This window comes from Rhinolophus ferrumequinum, chromosome 6 (assembly GCF_004115265.2).
Source record: "Rhinolophus ferrumequinum isolate MPI-CBG mRhiFer1 chromosome 6, mRhiFer1_v1.p, whole genome shotgun sequence".
Classification (NCBI taxonomy): domain Eukaryota; kingdom Metazoa; phylum Chordata; class Mammalia; order Chiroptera; family Rhinolophidae; genus Rhinolophus; species Rhinolophus ferrumequinum.
This window is the reverse complement of record NC_046289.1, coordinates 59234120-59249440: the sequence shown is the minus strand read 5'-3', so window position 1 is coordinate 59249440 and position 15321 is coordinate 59234120. Positions and strand designations below refer to the sequence as shown.

The 15321-nt window shown below is 39.7% G+C and overlaps 1 protein-coding gene across 16 annotated transcripts in view; it reads left to right on the top strand.

The window, feature by feature from the left end:
• SEMA6D (semaphorin 6D) overlaps positions 1-14997 on the top strand; it is a 58342-nt gene extending 43345 nt beyond the window's left edge. For 4 of the 16 annotated variants that reach the window (XM_033108377.1, XM_033108376.1, XM_033108378.1 and 1 more), the window contains exons 2-19: positions 352-514; positions 917-1028; positions 1585-1645; positions 1765-1827; positions 1937-2038; positions 2271-2361; positions 2802-2921; positions 3609-3697; positions 4445-4662; positions 4771-4902; positions 5207-5362; positions 5455-5628; positions 6431-6571; positions 6667-6744; positions 7349-7449; positions 7806-7862; positions 9376-9543; positions 11303-13681. In XM_033108377.1, coding sequence (XP_032964268.1) covers positions 406-514; positions 917-1028; positions 1585-1645; positions 1765-1827; positions 1937-2038; positions 2271-2361; positions 2802-2921; positions 3609-3697; positions 4445-4662; positions 4771-4902; positions 5207-5362; positions 5455-5628; positions 6431-6571; positions 6667-6744; positions 7349-7449; positions 7806-7862; positions 9376-9543; positions 11303-12591 — 3261 coding nt within the window. In that variant the 5' untranslated portion in view covers positions 352-405 and the 3' untranslated portion in view covers positions 12592-13681. Of the gene's footprint in view, positions 1-278; positions 515-916; positions 1029-1584; positions 1646-1764; positions 1828-1936; positions 2039-2270; positions 2362-2801; positions 2922-3608; positions 3698-4444; positions 4663-4770; positions 4903-5206; positions 5363-5454; positions 5629-6430; positions 6572-6666; positions 6745-7348; positions 7450-7805; positions 7863-9375; positions 9544-11302 lie in introns of those variants that run through there. The other 12 variants (XM_033108382.1, XM_033108383.1, XM_033108381.1 and 9 more) reach the window with 12 other exon arrangements.
• Positions 14998-15321: the final 324 nt, after the last annotated feature.

The window sequence follows — 15321 nt, the reverse complement described above, 5'->3', positions numbered from 1 at the left end:
ATTGAAGTTTAATTAAAATTCTAATCCCAACTTTGCCCATCTTCATGCCAAGTCAACAGCCAGCATTTCTGTTTGTGGTTCTGGGGATTTTGCTGTGATGACATACGTAGTTACCTTAAAAACTCTTGCAAATTTACCTAAAACTTCCATATGCTCTTCAGATACTTAAATCAGTCCTGGCAAGCTGCCATCTTTTGCGCGTATTTCCAGAGATAACTCCTTCACCACGCCCAGTGCTCCTGGGGGGTGAGGGCATTAGAGAGAGCTGGTGGTGAAAATTGAGCCGATTGCAAATGAGAAAACAGGTTCCTCACAGCATAGTGACCTTTCTAAACTGTCTCTGTTTTCTAGGTGGCTCAGTGGGATTTCTGAGGACGAGCTGCTTTGACTTCACCTTGACCCACCATGAGGTTCTTCCTGCTCTGTGCCTACGTGCTGCTGCTGATGGTTTCCCAATTGAGGGCAGTCAGTTTTCCTGAAGATGATGAACCCCTTAACACTGTTGACTATCACTGTAAGTAATCTAAAGAAGGCTCCTCCTTTTCTAAGGAGAAAGCTTTTTTGGTTTTGTTTTTTCTAAGCATATTCATTGTTAGAAAGAGAGAGTTTTATATGCCTTAAATATGTTGTTTTCCACATTAATTTATCCGTAATAATTTTCTGGTGTTCAGAGAAAATGTGACAGTTTTGTTGGATGCTTTTCTAAAGCATCCCATATATAGGTTATATGTTTTCAGTTAAAAGGAAAAGGCCATTTGCTGAATTTCACTGTCTTTTATTCATTTATATTCAAGACTCGAACTGAAGAATTTAGTTAAAACCCTTCTACAACTAGTATATACAGCTAATCAATGCTGTATATTGATTCTTCAGCTCCATAATCCTGACTGATGGTTTAGCCCATGTTTACTTGCAGATTCAAGGCAATATCCGGTTTTTAGAGGACGCCCTTCAGGCAATGAATCGCAGCACAGGCTGGACTTTCAGCTGATGTTGAAAATTCGAGACACACTTTATATTGCTGGCAGGTAATTTTCCTCTCATTGGTTTATTAGATTAAAATTCTTTTCTCTCATGGTGCTTGCATTAATGTGTCTAGTTCATGAAAAACTAATATGTGATTGTGATCAAAAATTGCAAGTAGCCAAAAATATTCACAGAGAAGAGTCAGTGTTGTATACCAAGAACAAAATGCAAAGCTAAAGCCTTCAGCGGTGCTATTTTATTACTGCCATCAAGAAATCATACACCATTCTTTATTCCTAAAGCAGCATGGAAAAAAATCTTCCTTTATTCTTTTTTAACTTGGAATTATTTGAGCAAATATTAGAAGTATGTCTATGCTAATACAAGTAGCAGTTTGACCCACGCCTGAAGAGAAGAGCTTTCTTTGCTCCCTAACCGCAGTGCTATATAAAAGCTTCTCACTAATGAAAAAGCACCCTTTGTTGACTTTGTTGGAGACGAAGAAAATCCAAATGATCTCCAAAACACAATAAAAGCAGATCTGTAAAAATAAAATAAGAAGCAGCTTAACATTTTTATGCATCCACATCATATGACTTACTGCCTTGTTTCCAACAGGGATCAAGTTTATACAGTGAGCTTAAATGAAATCCCCAAAACAGAAGTAATACCGAGCAAGGTAAGCTAGTGTAGTTCGCAAATTTACTTGCATTCAGTCAGAATGTGGGTAATATCACCCTCACCTCCAAAAATTTTCACAATTAAAAATTGAACTTCGGTTTTGTTTGATTAATGCAGAAACTGACATGGCGGTCAAGACAACAAGATCGAGAAAACTGTGCTATGAAAGGCAAACATAAAGTAAGTAAAACAGACAAGTAAGTGCCTGCTAGCGTTCTTTCTGTGGACTTGATCACACAGTGTCAGCATGTGGAATGCCTAATAGTAATGTACTTATTACTTTCTTTAGGATGAATGCCACAACTTTATTAAAGTATTTGTTCCAAGAAACGATGAGATGGTTTTTGTATGTGGTACCAATGCGTTTAATCCCATGTGTAGATACTATCGGGTAAGTATATTTTATATGATGTGCTTTTTTTCATCAACTTTTCTTCCTTCACTGGTATGATGTTAGAGTTGAATCCTTTATGCTGTAACCTAGTAAGTGGTTTCATCTTTAATGCTGTGGAAGAATAAAGGCAGAATTCGTCAAATAGAATTTCAGTACAAATAAAACAGTATTGCCTTCCGACAGGTACATTGAACAGATGTGACACCAGCTATTTATTTTTCTTTTATAGTTGAATACCTTAGAGTATGATGGGGAAGAAATTAGTGGCCTGGCAAGATGCCCATTTGATGCCAGACAAACCAATGTTGCCCTTTTTGCTGGTAAGATCTTTTAGTGTAATGAATATAAATGATTAATGACATTGAAGGTGCAAAGGAACTTAAAGGAAGTAAAAAAGCTTATAACTAAGGTAGCTACCTTGATATAGGTGTTTCAAAGTCTAAAAGCTATGAAAAATTTTCCAAAAATGAGGAAATAAAAGTGAACATACTACAATATAATATTCTGACACTTACTTCTGTTGTTAACTAAGCCATGAATATGTTGCTTAACTTTTTGATGCTTAGATTCCTCATCCGTAAAATTAGGTAATATTTTGGGCCAACTTGTCACAGTTTGATAATGAGCATCAGATTTAGCTTTATTTTATTTAGAGAGATAACACATGAAAGCCCTCCAAAAGGTATAACACACTCTACATAGGGTAACGCACTACAGGATAATTATGGTTATTTTACTCAAATTATAACTTCGGTTTCAGATGGGAAGCTGTATTCTGCCACAGTGGCTGACTTTTTGGCCAGTGATGCTGTTATTTATCGAAGCATGGGTGATGGATCTGCCCTTCGTACAATAAAATATGATTCCAAGTGGATAAAAGGTATTTGTAGAGCAAGGGTAGTGGATGGCTAAATGGGAACAGGAGCCCTGGGTATCAGGAGGTTCAGTGCATGACTATACTGTTTATTTAGAGCAAGTATAAGCTGCTTTGGGTGTGAATTAGGGGCATTGATGAGAAATGAAGAGACCAGCAGCCATGGCAAGAAAGTAGATTCATACAGGATTTTATCTTAGGTGACCTCAAATAAAACAGATCCCATTTCTGTGTGACAATTTCCCTAACTCTAAATGCATATAATAATACTCCTTGCCCACTTCCATCTACCTAATCCTAGAAAGTTAAAAGTGAGAATGAATTAGTTCATATCTGCAGTCATTTTGTTCTTCAGAGTCTAGAAATCAAGATTTTTTTTCAATTTTTATTCTCAACGTAAGAGGTTTTCTTCCCCAGTTAAATAGGTTAATGAATAAATCTGTTGAAACAAAGACCTTTGCTCTAGTTCAGTTCCCCGAAGCTTTTTACAGCCCATTAGCTGACATTAAAGACTCTGGGTTCCCTGGAGCTTCTACTCACCCATATCAGGACTCCTCAAAATCGTTGATGTATGGAAGTTCGCATTGGCTTGAATGTAGCTATGCGACATCTATCAGTCATGCCTAGCAGTCGGGGTCTTATGCTAATTGAATTATCCTTTAGGAACTAGTTTGTTTTCAATTTTTCTTTCAGAGCCACACTTTCTTCATGCCATAGAATATGGAAACTATGTCTATTTCTTCTTTCGAGAAATTGCAGTAGAACATAATAATTTAGGCAAGGCAAGTATATGCACTTGACTTGTATTGTGGACTTGAACTGCATGGAATTGAGCCCACTTTGGTAGAGATATGGCCTTTGCATGTTTTCCACAGCTCAATGCCTGTAGGGCCAAGTGCAGAGAGGTGAGTATCTTATCCTGAGAATAATTGCTGGAAAACACCTGAACAATGGCCTGAGTGTGGGAACAGCAGCCTGAAGCCTTGAGGTTTCGCTTTTCCTGTCACTACAGAGAGTGTTCTGCAGGCACCCTGGAGCTATGGATGCTTCCTTAACTCTTTAGCAATACATTGATAGTTTATTGTTTCTCTGTATCAAGAGGCAGGATGGAAAGCAGAGGCCCTGGTTCAATTTTGAGTGCTTTAGTAAAAGCCCGTATGTTTAAAGTAGTGCCACCCATTCTATGCCAGGTTTAAGATGGCACATTTCATTCACAATCTGAGAAGCAAAGTGGGAGACAAAGTGTGGGGATGGTTCCCGTTCAGCCAGGCAGTTCAATCACTCACTTCTTGAGGAGCTTGTTTGGCAGAACAGGAAAATGGCCCGTTTTTCTCATGAGTAAATGTAGTTTACGTTCTCAGTCTACAGATCCCTAGAGAGAGGCCTGCTAGATTCTGTTGAACCAGATATATCTTTAGCAGTTTTTGTCTGCCCCGTTCCCCGTGCGCCCCTGCCCCAAATAGCAGCTTTTGGTTTCTATTCCCCTATCATGCTCATAACCCTGTTGTGCTACTTTGTCCCTTGGGCAGGCTGTCTATTCCCGTGTGGCCCGCATCTGTAAAAACGACATGGGTGGCTCCCAGCGGGTTCTGGAGAAACATTGGACTTCATTTCTGAAGGCTCGGCTTAACTGCTCTGTCCCCGGAGATTCCTTTTTCTACTTTGATGTTCTGCAGTCCATTACGAACATAATACAAATCAGTGGCATCCCCACGGTGGTCGGGGTCTTCACCACACAGCTGAACAGGTGAGAACACATCCTTGACACCTCAAAAGACGTTCTGTCCATGTTTGTGGGACCTACCAATAGGCCATTGTCACCTGATGATTTTCTAATGGATTTCCCCCTTTTCAGCATTCCTGGTTCTGCAGTCTGTGCATTTAGCATGGATGACATTGAGAAAGTATTCAAAGGACGGTTTAAAGAACAGAAAACTCCAGATTCTGTTTGGACAGCAGTCCCCGAAGACAAAGTACCAAAACCAAGGTGAGGAAAAAAGACAAAAGGGGTTTTTGTCTTTAACCAAAGCCTCTGGCCACTGGAAGCATCCATCCTCAGAGAGCAACTGGGCCACGCTCCCACAGCGGGAAGCAGCCCCTGTGTAGCACCGCAGACAGGAAGTCAGTAAACACGACCCTGTGAGTGTGAATGCAGAGAACTTACCGGAAATAGCATTGCTCCTTGGGTTTTGCTCACTCTCCTTCTCTCTTGACCTCTTCTTTCAGAATGGACACTTATGCCTTAGATACAGTTTATGAAGTGGGGAAAAAACACACTGTTTTCCTTTCAGGCCTGGCTGTTGTGCGAAGCATGACCTTGCTGAAGCTTATAAAACCTCCATTGATTTTCCGGATGAAACCCTATCATTCATCAAATCCCACCCCCTGATGGACTCTGCCGTCCCACCCATTGCCGACGAACCCTGGTTCACAAAGACTCGGATCAGGTAAGACTGTCTGGCAATGGCAGCCCACTTCCATCCAGTACCTTCTCTTCCTGTTGGCCTCCCCCTCTGACTTGGCTCATCTCCTCTGGCAGGTACAGACTGACAGCCATTGCTGTCGACCATTCTGCTGGACCCTACCAGAACTACACAGTCATCTTTGTTGGCTCGGAAGCTGGTGTGGTACTTAAAGTTTTGGCAAAGACCAGTTCTTTCTCTTTGAATGACAGCATATTACTGGAAGAGATTGAAGCATACAACCACGCAAAGTAGGTATATTTTACGAGAATGCTCTACAGCACTGCTCACAAATTTCCGGCATTTATTTCTTCTAGTCATTTCCTTTCAGCCCTCTAAATTAGCAGTGGTTTGGCATACTAGTATTTTGGTGGGGGGTTTTTTTTCCCCACTGAAATGAATCCTGGGTTTGCTATTTTCCCGAGTCCACTGGGGCTTGAAGGGTGGAAGGTTGATGTGTTTAAAAATAATTCAGCCCTTGTTTTTCACCTGTAGAAGATGAGAACATTTTAGTATCACCCCTCTTACCTTGCAGATAAATTTCAGGATGCTACATACAGCAGATAGTTGGTTGCAAGCATACACACATACACACTGAAAACAATTCTTCAAACCACTGATATAAAAAATTATTTGGACCACTGAAACAAACAAGAAATAGGTGAGAGAAATGGAGCAAAGGAGACTAAGGAGATATCCAGGAACGTCCAGCACAGGAAGATTTAAATTCATTAAAACATTTTCTTTTTTTCCCCTGGAGTCTAACATGGTCTGCACAAATATAATTCCCTTCGATCATCAGAATGGGAAAGCAATTGTAAAAAACCCTTTGTCGAGCCTGAAATTTAACCAACCATGCAGAGAAGTAGAAGATGAATCACATAATTATTACTTCCCAAATTATGTATTTGCCTGGTTTGCTACCGATAATATTCCTTAAGACACCTCCCCAGCTCTCAGTAATTGCAAAAACCAAACCCCACTTGCCTTGTATAGTTCACATAGCTTTTGACTTACTAAACATATTGCTTCAAAATGTATCCCACAATATAGGTGTAATGCTGAGAATGAGGAGGACAGAAAGGTCATCTCTTTACAGTTGGATAAAGATCATCACACTTTATATGTGGCGTTCTCTAGCTGCGTTATTCGCATGCCCCTCAGTCGCTGTGAGCGTTATGGATCATGTAAAAAGTAAGCTGATGTTTCTGTTCTTACCCTGGGTCTTGCAGCATCAAGACATTTGATGACAAGAAAATTCAAGTTATGTTCTGTTTGGTTTTGTTCAGGTCTTGTATTGCTTCTCGGGACCCGTACTGTGGCTGGTTAAGCCAAGAAGTCTGTGGTCGAGTCACCCCAGGGATGCTGTAAGTATATCTTGTCACATTAGCCAAGATCTTCTCCACATCTGCTTCTACATTCTCCAGGATCTCTAAAGCTAGAAATTTTAGAAAACGTCCAATAACACTACTACTTTTCTTTTCTTCTCTTATTTTCCTTCTTTCTTTCTTTCTTTCTTTCTTCTTTCTTTCTTTCTTCTTTCTTCTTTCTTTCTTTCTTTCTTTCTTTCTTTCTTTCTTTTCTTTCTTCTTTCTTTCTCTCATTCTCTCTCTCTCTCTCTCTCTCTCTCTCTCTCTCTCTTTCCCCCCCCTTCCTTCCCTCCCTCCCTCCCTCCCTCTCTTTCTTTCTTTTTCTTTTTTTTTTTTTGGTATGGGACAAGTTGGGAAAAAAAAGGAAAATCTGTAGCCGTGAGAAGGGAAGTGAGATTGTAGACAGTATAATACCTAAAATGGATGGAGAGAAAAAGCAATTCTCTTCTGTTCTCTTCAACATTCCAGTCACCAAATGTTTAACAGAAATACTCATTTTAGCAAGCTATGTTGAAATGCCTATTTTTTCCTCTCTGCCCATTCTTACTAATCGGTCTGTATTCTTGGTTCTGCTCTGCTTGTCACTTGTGTTCCTATGAAGACTGTTAACTGAAGACTTCTTTGCTTTCCATAACCACAGCGCTGAAGGATATGAACAAGACACGGAATACGGCAACACGGCCCACCTAGGGGACTGCCATGGTAAGACCGAATCTTCCTTGCCCTTCCGGCACTTCTTTTTGACCACATTTGCACGTGAACATTATTTTACAATCAGTCGTTTAGTGACTCTGGACACATACCACCTAGCATTTAACTTCAACTTCGCAAAAGCTGAGCTGTTTCGTCCTGGGCAAATGTTAAAGAGTCTTACGGTTTTTTTTTGCCTTCACCATTTACAATTTTGTAGGAAATCTAGAGAAAAGTAGTCTAAGCAGTAGGTTAATCTTTCAGTTTATAGTCTTTTCTTTTGACTTTTTCAGTTAATTGGAATTCATAAATTTTTGCTTTCTTTTGGTTACTTTTTTACTGATTACTTGTTCCTTTAATTCTTTTAGAAATTTTGCCTACTTCAACTACACCAGATTACAAAATATTTGGCGGTCCAACATCTGGTTAGTTTTTTTTAATTTTTTTGAATTAACAACCTTTTCTTTCCTTCAAGTTCAGCATTTTCAGCCCCTTCTCCCCTCCTTTTGCGCAGTTTGGCAGCCCTTCATTTTTGTGCTTTGACTCATAATTCCACCGATGGTACCGAAAGACTTTTTCTCACTCAACACTTCACCCCTGTGTAGCATGTTAATAGCCTGTCATTGGCCAAGGCACATCTTCTAAGAAAAATCAAATGGATTAACATAGACTGCATTCCAGCTGCACGCACTTCCACCCAAGCTTTCTTCTCTCTCACCCCTGTGCATTGTGAATGTTCCCTCTGGCCATCTATATTTAATGGATGGCAGAATTTCATTATTTTCCCCCTCTCTCCTCAACCTTTCCTAAGACCTAGTATACAAATACACATTTCCCCAAAATGTGTATTTATAAATTTTAGAGATCTTTTTTGAATGGTTTGTGGTAATCCCAGGAAACTTTGAATGTTGTGGTCTTGGTGGTGTGGAAAAGACTCCCGTTGAATGAAGCTGGTTTCTGATGTATTAAGGTGTTCAGAGGGCTCTCCATGCCCCTCTGTCTGTATCTGTTTGGGAATCTTCCTCTGTGACCATTGCACCAGTCTGAACTGGGGTCTCTGGAGTTTGAACCTAAAGTCCTATGCTTGCATTCTGAGGGAAAATGTACTTGGTGGAAATCAGTACTAGACATGCTAAGAAGTGAAGTTACTCCCGATCCTATTGCTGCTTCGAAAACTCACCAGCAGTTTCATTCCTCGGGAAGGAGGGCGGAGGGAGAAAGGGATGGCAGATTTTATGTATCAGAACATCCTAATTCAGCTTGTAAATGCCATTTCTTTTGCATGAGTTGCTGCTAACTCTTTGGAAGAAACTCCCCAGGCATTTTGGGAGGCACGGGCAAGGTTCATCCCTGTTTCAGTGCTTTGCCATGGACGGTGAGCCCTCCGTGCAGTGAATAACCTACAGATGGAAGGGGGTCGTGGTAAAGCAGGACAACATCTTAGGCAGAGCTGGTTTATCAGATCCAAAATCAAGTGTGTACCAGGACTTACCCAGGTGTTTTCTGATGGAGCTACACTGAGGTTCCCCACTGAAGGATGTACAGTCTCCAACCATCTATGAAAGTGTTTTGAAAAATATATACAAAGAGAAATGAAATGATGTTGTCTCACAAAATGATGAAAAAATAGCAGTTAACCTTTGGGATTTGTATTACCTTTTCCATGAGTGTCATTGTCACACCAAGGGCTTCTGTAAGAGTGTTTCGAGTGTCTTTAAATTTGAAATCTGCTTAATAGAGCTTTATGGTCAATTTTTAATTTTTATTTTTCCCTTGCAAGAAAGGGATGTGGTGTAGTCTTTGCAGATGTGTTTTTATGAACTCCTAGAACAGGCTTTCTCATAAAATTTATTTAAACTGTACTTAAAAATGCAACAGACCAGTCAGGAAAATCTGCTGGCACTACCCATGTTAATAAAAATCTGTTTGCCACCACAGACATGGAGGTATCTTCATCTTCTGTTACCACAATAGCAAGTATCCCAGAAATTACACCTAAAGTGATTGATATGTGGAGACCTAAACTGACGAGCTCCCGGAAATTTGTAGTTCCAGATGACCCAATCACTTCTGATTTTACTGATCCTTTCTCAGGTATCCCAAAGGGTAAGGCCTTGCCAGGGAATTCATCTCTCACTGAATGGAAACCTGACTCCTAATACCTCTAAGAAGCTTCTGGACCTAGGGCTTTCCCGAGGTGAACCGGAACGGAGTTGCTACTGTTACTGCCCCCTCCACTGGCCGCAGTCACTTCAGTTTTCTGGGGTTATGTTGGAGTGCACTCCTTAAAAGATGAAAGAGCTGGAAAGCTGTTAAAGAAAAGGGTGGTGAAACAGCCACTCAGTCTCATTCATGTTGGTTTCTGTCTGAAGAAGCTGGAGATTTCTGGATATCAGAGAATTTCAAGGGTCACCCCAGCGACATCAAAAACAAAACTCATTGATTGCAAATCTCCAGATACGAAATGCTTTGCCTATGAGCCTTTCCCAGCCTTGTGTTTAGCTGCAGTTCAAAATGCAACATGAAAAGGATCTGTGTGGTACTAAGTTTCTTGAATACCATAAACAATAAAACATAACAGAGTGCTTACCCATAACTATCCTTTTCAGCCCATAATAGAAGCAGTTGTAACATAGTTGTGGGGTAGGCTTATTAAACTAAACATATTACTCCAGGAAAAAAAAAAATCTATTCTTTAGTGCTTACTAAACTATGGGATCAGGTTTCCAATCAGTTTTTATGACAGTGCATTGTCATTTATGATTTACGTCTGTTGATTTTGGTTTTCTGTATTTTCACTGTAAACAATTTTATAATCATTCTTTCTGCTTTGTTTTCTTCAGTAATACCATTTCTACTTTTCTTTCTTTGTCTTTCAAAATGCCACTGAATTTCATAACCCTGGACATTGATTAAAAACAACTAATGTTCAAAGACCTTAGTACTAACCTAAAGCAAAAGAATCTTCAAAATCACCCTGACTTACCTTATTCTGGGATAGCTGTTTATAGCATGTAACAGACTTGGATACCTCTTAAACTAACATTTCTTTGGTTGACTGTTAGATGTCTGTGGTTGCATTCAAAAATCCCAATAATTGCAAACTAATTCACTCTTCTTCTTCTAGTCTAACTTAAATATTTCTTAAATACCTCAAAATATTTGAATGATATTACTTAACTAATACGTAATATATTTCCTTAGACTGTCTGGATTTCTTTCATATCAAGCAATTCAAGAGTGCTTCACCCCAAAATGGAATGAAAAAACAAAAAAATCAAAGCAAACATGAAAGTCTATATTTGTAGCTAACAATGACCAAGCAGATACTTTTAGTTTGTGAACAAATTATGTGTTTATATTCCAGTAAAGATAGCATAATTGTAATAGTATAATTATTTTAGCATAATATATGTTTATGCCAATTCATACATTTCCCTAATCCCAGCAGCTGCCCTTAAATCCTGTTTATGAATTAGGAGAAAATCATGAGACAAAACATTTCATTCATTTAAAACTGGCCATTTAGAAAATACACAATTTCTAATTCTAATTTTTAGGTAGAAACTCTAAAATTTCTCATGTTGTATAACAACTATTTAAGAGGGTTGGGGGAAAAAGAGAAATATAGATCAATGGGAGATTAGAGTTATCCTGGCATTTGCAGCAATCAGAGCTATTTGGGGATCCTATTATGATTAAAGGAAGTATATATATTTATATATGGAATTTTAGAGTCTACCTGACCCTCCAAGCTAAGCATATGGACCATGTGACGGTCATGATGGCTCAATGGAAGCCATTTGCTGGCTAACATTGTTTTAAAGGGCACCTCACTCAGATTCTTTCCCTGTGTCTGTTGCAGGTGTACGATGGGAAGTCCAGTCTGGAGAGTCCAACCAGATGGTCCACATGAATGTCCTCATCACCTGTGTCTTTGCTGCTTTTGTTTTGGGTGCATTCATTGCAGGTGTGGCAGTATACTGCTATCGTGACATGTATGTTCGGAAAAACAGAAAGATCCATAAAGATGCAGAATCTGCCCAGTCGTGCACAGACTCCAGTGGAAGTTTTGCCAAACTGAATGGTCTCTTTGACAGCCCGGTCAAGGAATATCAGCAGAATATTGATTCTCCCAAATTGTATAGTAACCTGCTGACCAGTCGGAAAGAGCTACCACCCAGTGGAGATACGAAATCTATGGTAATGGACCATCGAGGCCAACCTCCCGAGCTGGCTGCGCTCCCCACGCCCGAGTCTACACCTGTTCTTCACCAGAAGACTCTCCAGGCCATGAAGAGCCATTCAGAGAAGGCCCATGGCCATGGGGCTTCCAGGAAAGAAACCCCCCAGTATTTTCCTTCTAGTCCTCCACCCCACTCCCCATTAAGTCATGGGCATATCCCCAGTGCCATTGTTCTTCCTAATGCTACCCATGACTACAACACGTCTTTCTCAAATTCCAATGCTCACAAAGCTGAAAAGAAGCTTCAACACATTGACCACCCTCTTACAAAGTCATCCAGTAAAAGAGATCACCGGCGTTCTGTGGATTCCAGAAATACCCTCAATGATCTCCTGAAACATCTAAATGACCCGAATAGTAACCCCAAAGCCATCATGGGAGACATCCAAATGGCCCACCAGACCCTAATGCTGGATCCTGTGGGACCTATGTCTGAAGTTCCGCCCAAGGTCCCTAACCGGGAGGCGTCGCTCTACTCTCCTCCTTCGACTCTCCCCAGGAATAGCCCAACCAAGCGAGTGGACGTCCCCACCACTCCTGGAGTCCCAATGACTTCTCTGGAAAGACAAAGGGGTTATCACAAAAATTCCTCCCAGAGGCACTCTATATCTGCTATGCCTAAAAACTTAAACTCACCAAGTGGTGTTTTGTTATCTAGACAGCCTAGCATGAACCGTGGAGGGTACATGCCCACCCCAACCGGGGCGAAGGTGGACTATATTCAGGGAACACCAGTCAGTGTTCATCTGCAGCCTTCCCTCTCCAGACAGAGCAGCTATACCAGTAATGGCACCCTTCCTAGGACGGGGCTAAAGAGGACACCGTCCTTAAAACCTGATGTGCCACCAAAGCCTTCATTTGTTCCTCAAACCACATCTGTCAGACCACTGAACAAATATACTTACTAGGCCTCAAGTGTGCTATGCCCCGTGTGGCTTTATCCTGTCCATATTGTCGAGAGGATGATGTAAGGGTACCTTAAGGCGAGAGACTCACTTGTATTTTAAGGAGAAACAAGTGGCCAAAGAAACTCTTTCTAACTTTGGCAACCCCAGAACTTGCCACATGTAGCTACTGCAGCAAGGCTTCTGTGCACTTGCCTGAAAACAAAGGAAGGTGCTGGCCATTCCATTTCTTTTGTTTGAAGCTAAAGAGATGTGTAGCTCCAAGGGGCTACCTTACCCATGTTAAGAGCTGATACAGTACTCAGAAGAACTGTGAGCAAATACTTGAAAATGGGTTCAACTTAGACTGCCATTATGTGTGGTCTTCCCATTAAATGTGAACATTTTAATATGTATGCATTCACCTTGCCTCTTGCACAAATGTCAAAAACAATGGTAATGTCACAAAGAAACGAACTTGTAGATTACCAAACGATTTGCTAAAAATTCAGTCTTTGACCCAAAACTGTAGCATTTTTTTCATGTGTGGCATTTTTTTTCCCATGCCACCAATGAACTGTTTTGTGTGTGTGTGTGTGTGCGTGTATGCGTGTGTATGCTCACGTGGTCTCTACCCACTAGGATTTGTTTAGGTGCCCGTTGCATCTTTTTGTGCTATGGAGTTGTTTACATTGAGCATGACTGAACACGAAACAATAGCTACTTCTCACAGCAGTCCATTGGGTTCAGCTTTGAGAAAGGAATCAAATTGAAGCTGATTTGACTGTCAAAATGATTGACTTCCATGATACCCAATGCCAGAATGTAGGAGTTCTAAGTAATTTTGTGCTGCTATTCATTGAAACTTCTATTACAGTCTTGCCAGCTTAAGGAGATAGAGATGTTAAGAGGTATCCTTGATTTATCCTCCAGTATTCAGTAGTAAAATTTACCTGTCCACTGTGAATCCGAGCCTGAGTCACTCACTCTATTTAACCTTGGACACACTAATAAGGTTTTATTTTTATTGTGTTTAGCTTCCCTCATATAGGAGAATTTTTCTTCTTTTAACTCCTACCCCCAAGATTTTAAAAAAAAGAACAAAAAAAAAAAACGAACAGAAGAGAAAAGAAAGAAATGTGAAAGGAATTGTAATTGGCTTAACAGAAACAGTCTATGAAAACTTAACAGTGGTGCAATCATGTTGTCTATGTTGTGTTCTGTGAGAATTTTCTGCTAAGTCATGCAGGTAATGACAATATACTGTAAATATTCCATGTGAGTTTACCTGAATCTGTGCATTTTGTGCCTTATTCATGAGAATGATAGAAGTACTAAAATATGTCAAGTGTTTTCAGTATAGCACATCATTTACTGAGTGCCAGTTGTAAATGTTTTTCAACCAGCACCTGAAAAGACTTTTTAAAAAAATCATAAAAACAACCTAGAACAATTAACTGTAAAACAATCCACCCAAATAGCATTACGTCCTTTGCCATGACAAACATTCCACTCCTGCTTTCTTAAGGATGAAACAGTGATAATGTGAAGTCAAATGAGGTTTCCCAGGTAATGTGATACCTGCGGAAACCATATACTCATTTATTTGTAGCTTTGCAGAAGCCACTTAACAGTTGTTGATGTGCAATCCCAATGACTGTTTCAGTTAATATGCTACACACCACACCATGGTTTATTGACCCTAAAGTATCAAGGCAGACGAATGCTCCTGACTTAGACAAATAAGTTCAACTGATTTCTTGTGATAATGTTGATGACATACATTATTGGGGGGAGGATGGGTGGCCGAAGACCGGAGCATATTTATACAGAATGTAGAATATTGATACAATTATTCTTTTCCTTTGAGAATAATGTTTTATATAGAAAGTGATTCCCTGAGATCTCTGGAAGCTCAAAAGCTTGAACTTCTGTTCTTGAAACACTTCAGCTTTGCAACTAAAATATTACAGGTTAATAATCAATTAAACCAACAATAAACACTACTCAGTCCACCATTGACAAATGTATTTGAATTCATCTTTACCAATATTAATCCTGTGTACGGAAAACGGAACAGTAACTCTGTGTGATTCCCCGATAACATTTTGTAACATTGTGCTGCCTTGTAGTTTGTAATGTGAGTTCTATCAGTATTTATGTTGAAATTTCTAACACAAAATCTAGTCTCTATCCTGTTAATTTAATTTTTAAACGCTTTATCCATTTGTGCAAAGGTAAACACAGATTGTATCTTTTTTAATGGTACAGCATAAAAAGTAACCCTAAAGTGAAGTGGCTCTATACTGTTTTATAGAGTACTTTAACATGTATAGATATCTTGTAAACTTGTATTGTGGATGTGTAAATATGTACTTTGGGTTTTTAACACCGCATGTAAAGTCAAAATAAAATATATAAATCATTATATCCTGCCTCTTGATGTTGAAGAGGTTTATAACATATATTTTCAAAATATTTTTGAGTCAATACCAGTGAGAATTTCTTTTAAAATCTACCAAAATACTCTTATCTGGAATATTTGCTGCCCAGTCACGGTTACACCACCCTTCTCTTCTTGGAAGGCTACTATTGATGGGCAGAGTCCCTGAAACATGGAGAAACGATTCAGAAAACCAGATGAAAACTGTGCTGCATCAACAGTCGGACGCTTCAGGCAAAAATACCAGTGGCTCACTTGTCCACATACCTAGTTCAACAGACATTTTTAAAAAATATTTTTATTAAAAATAC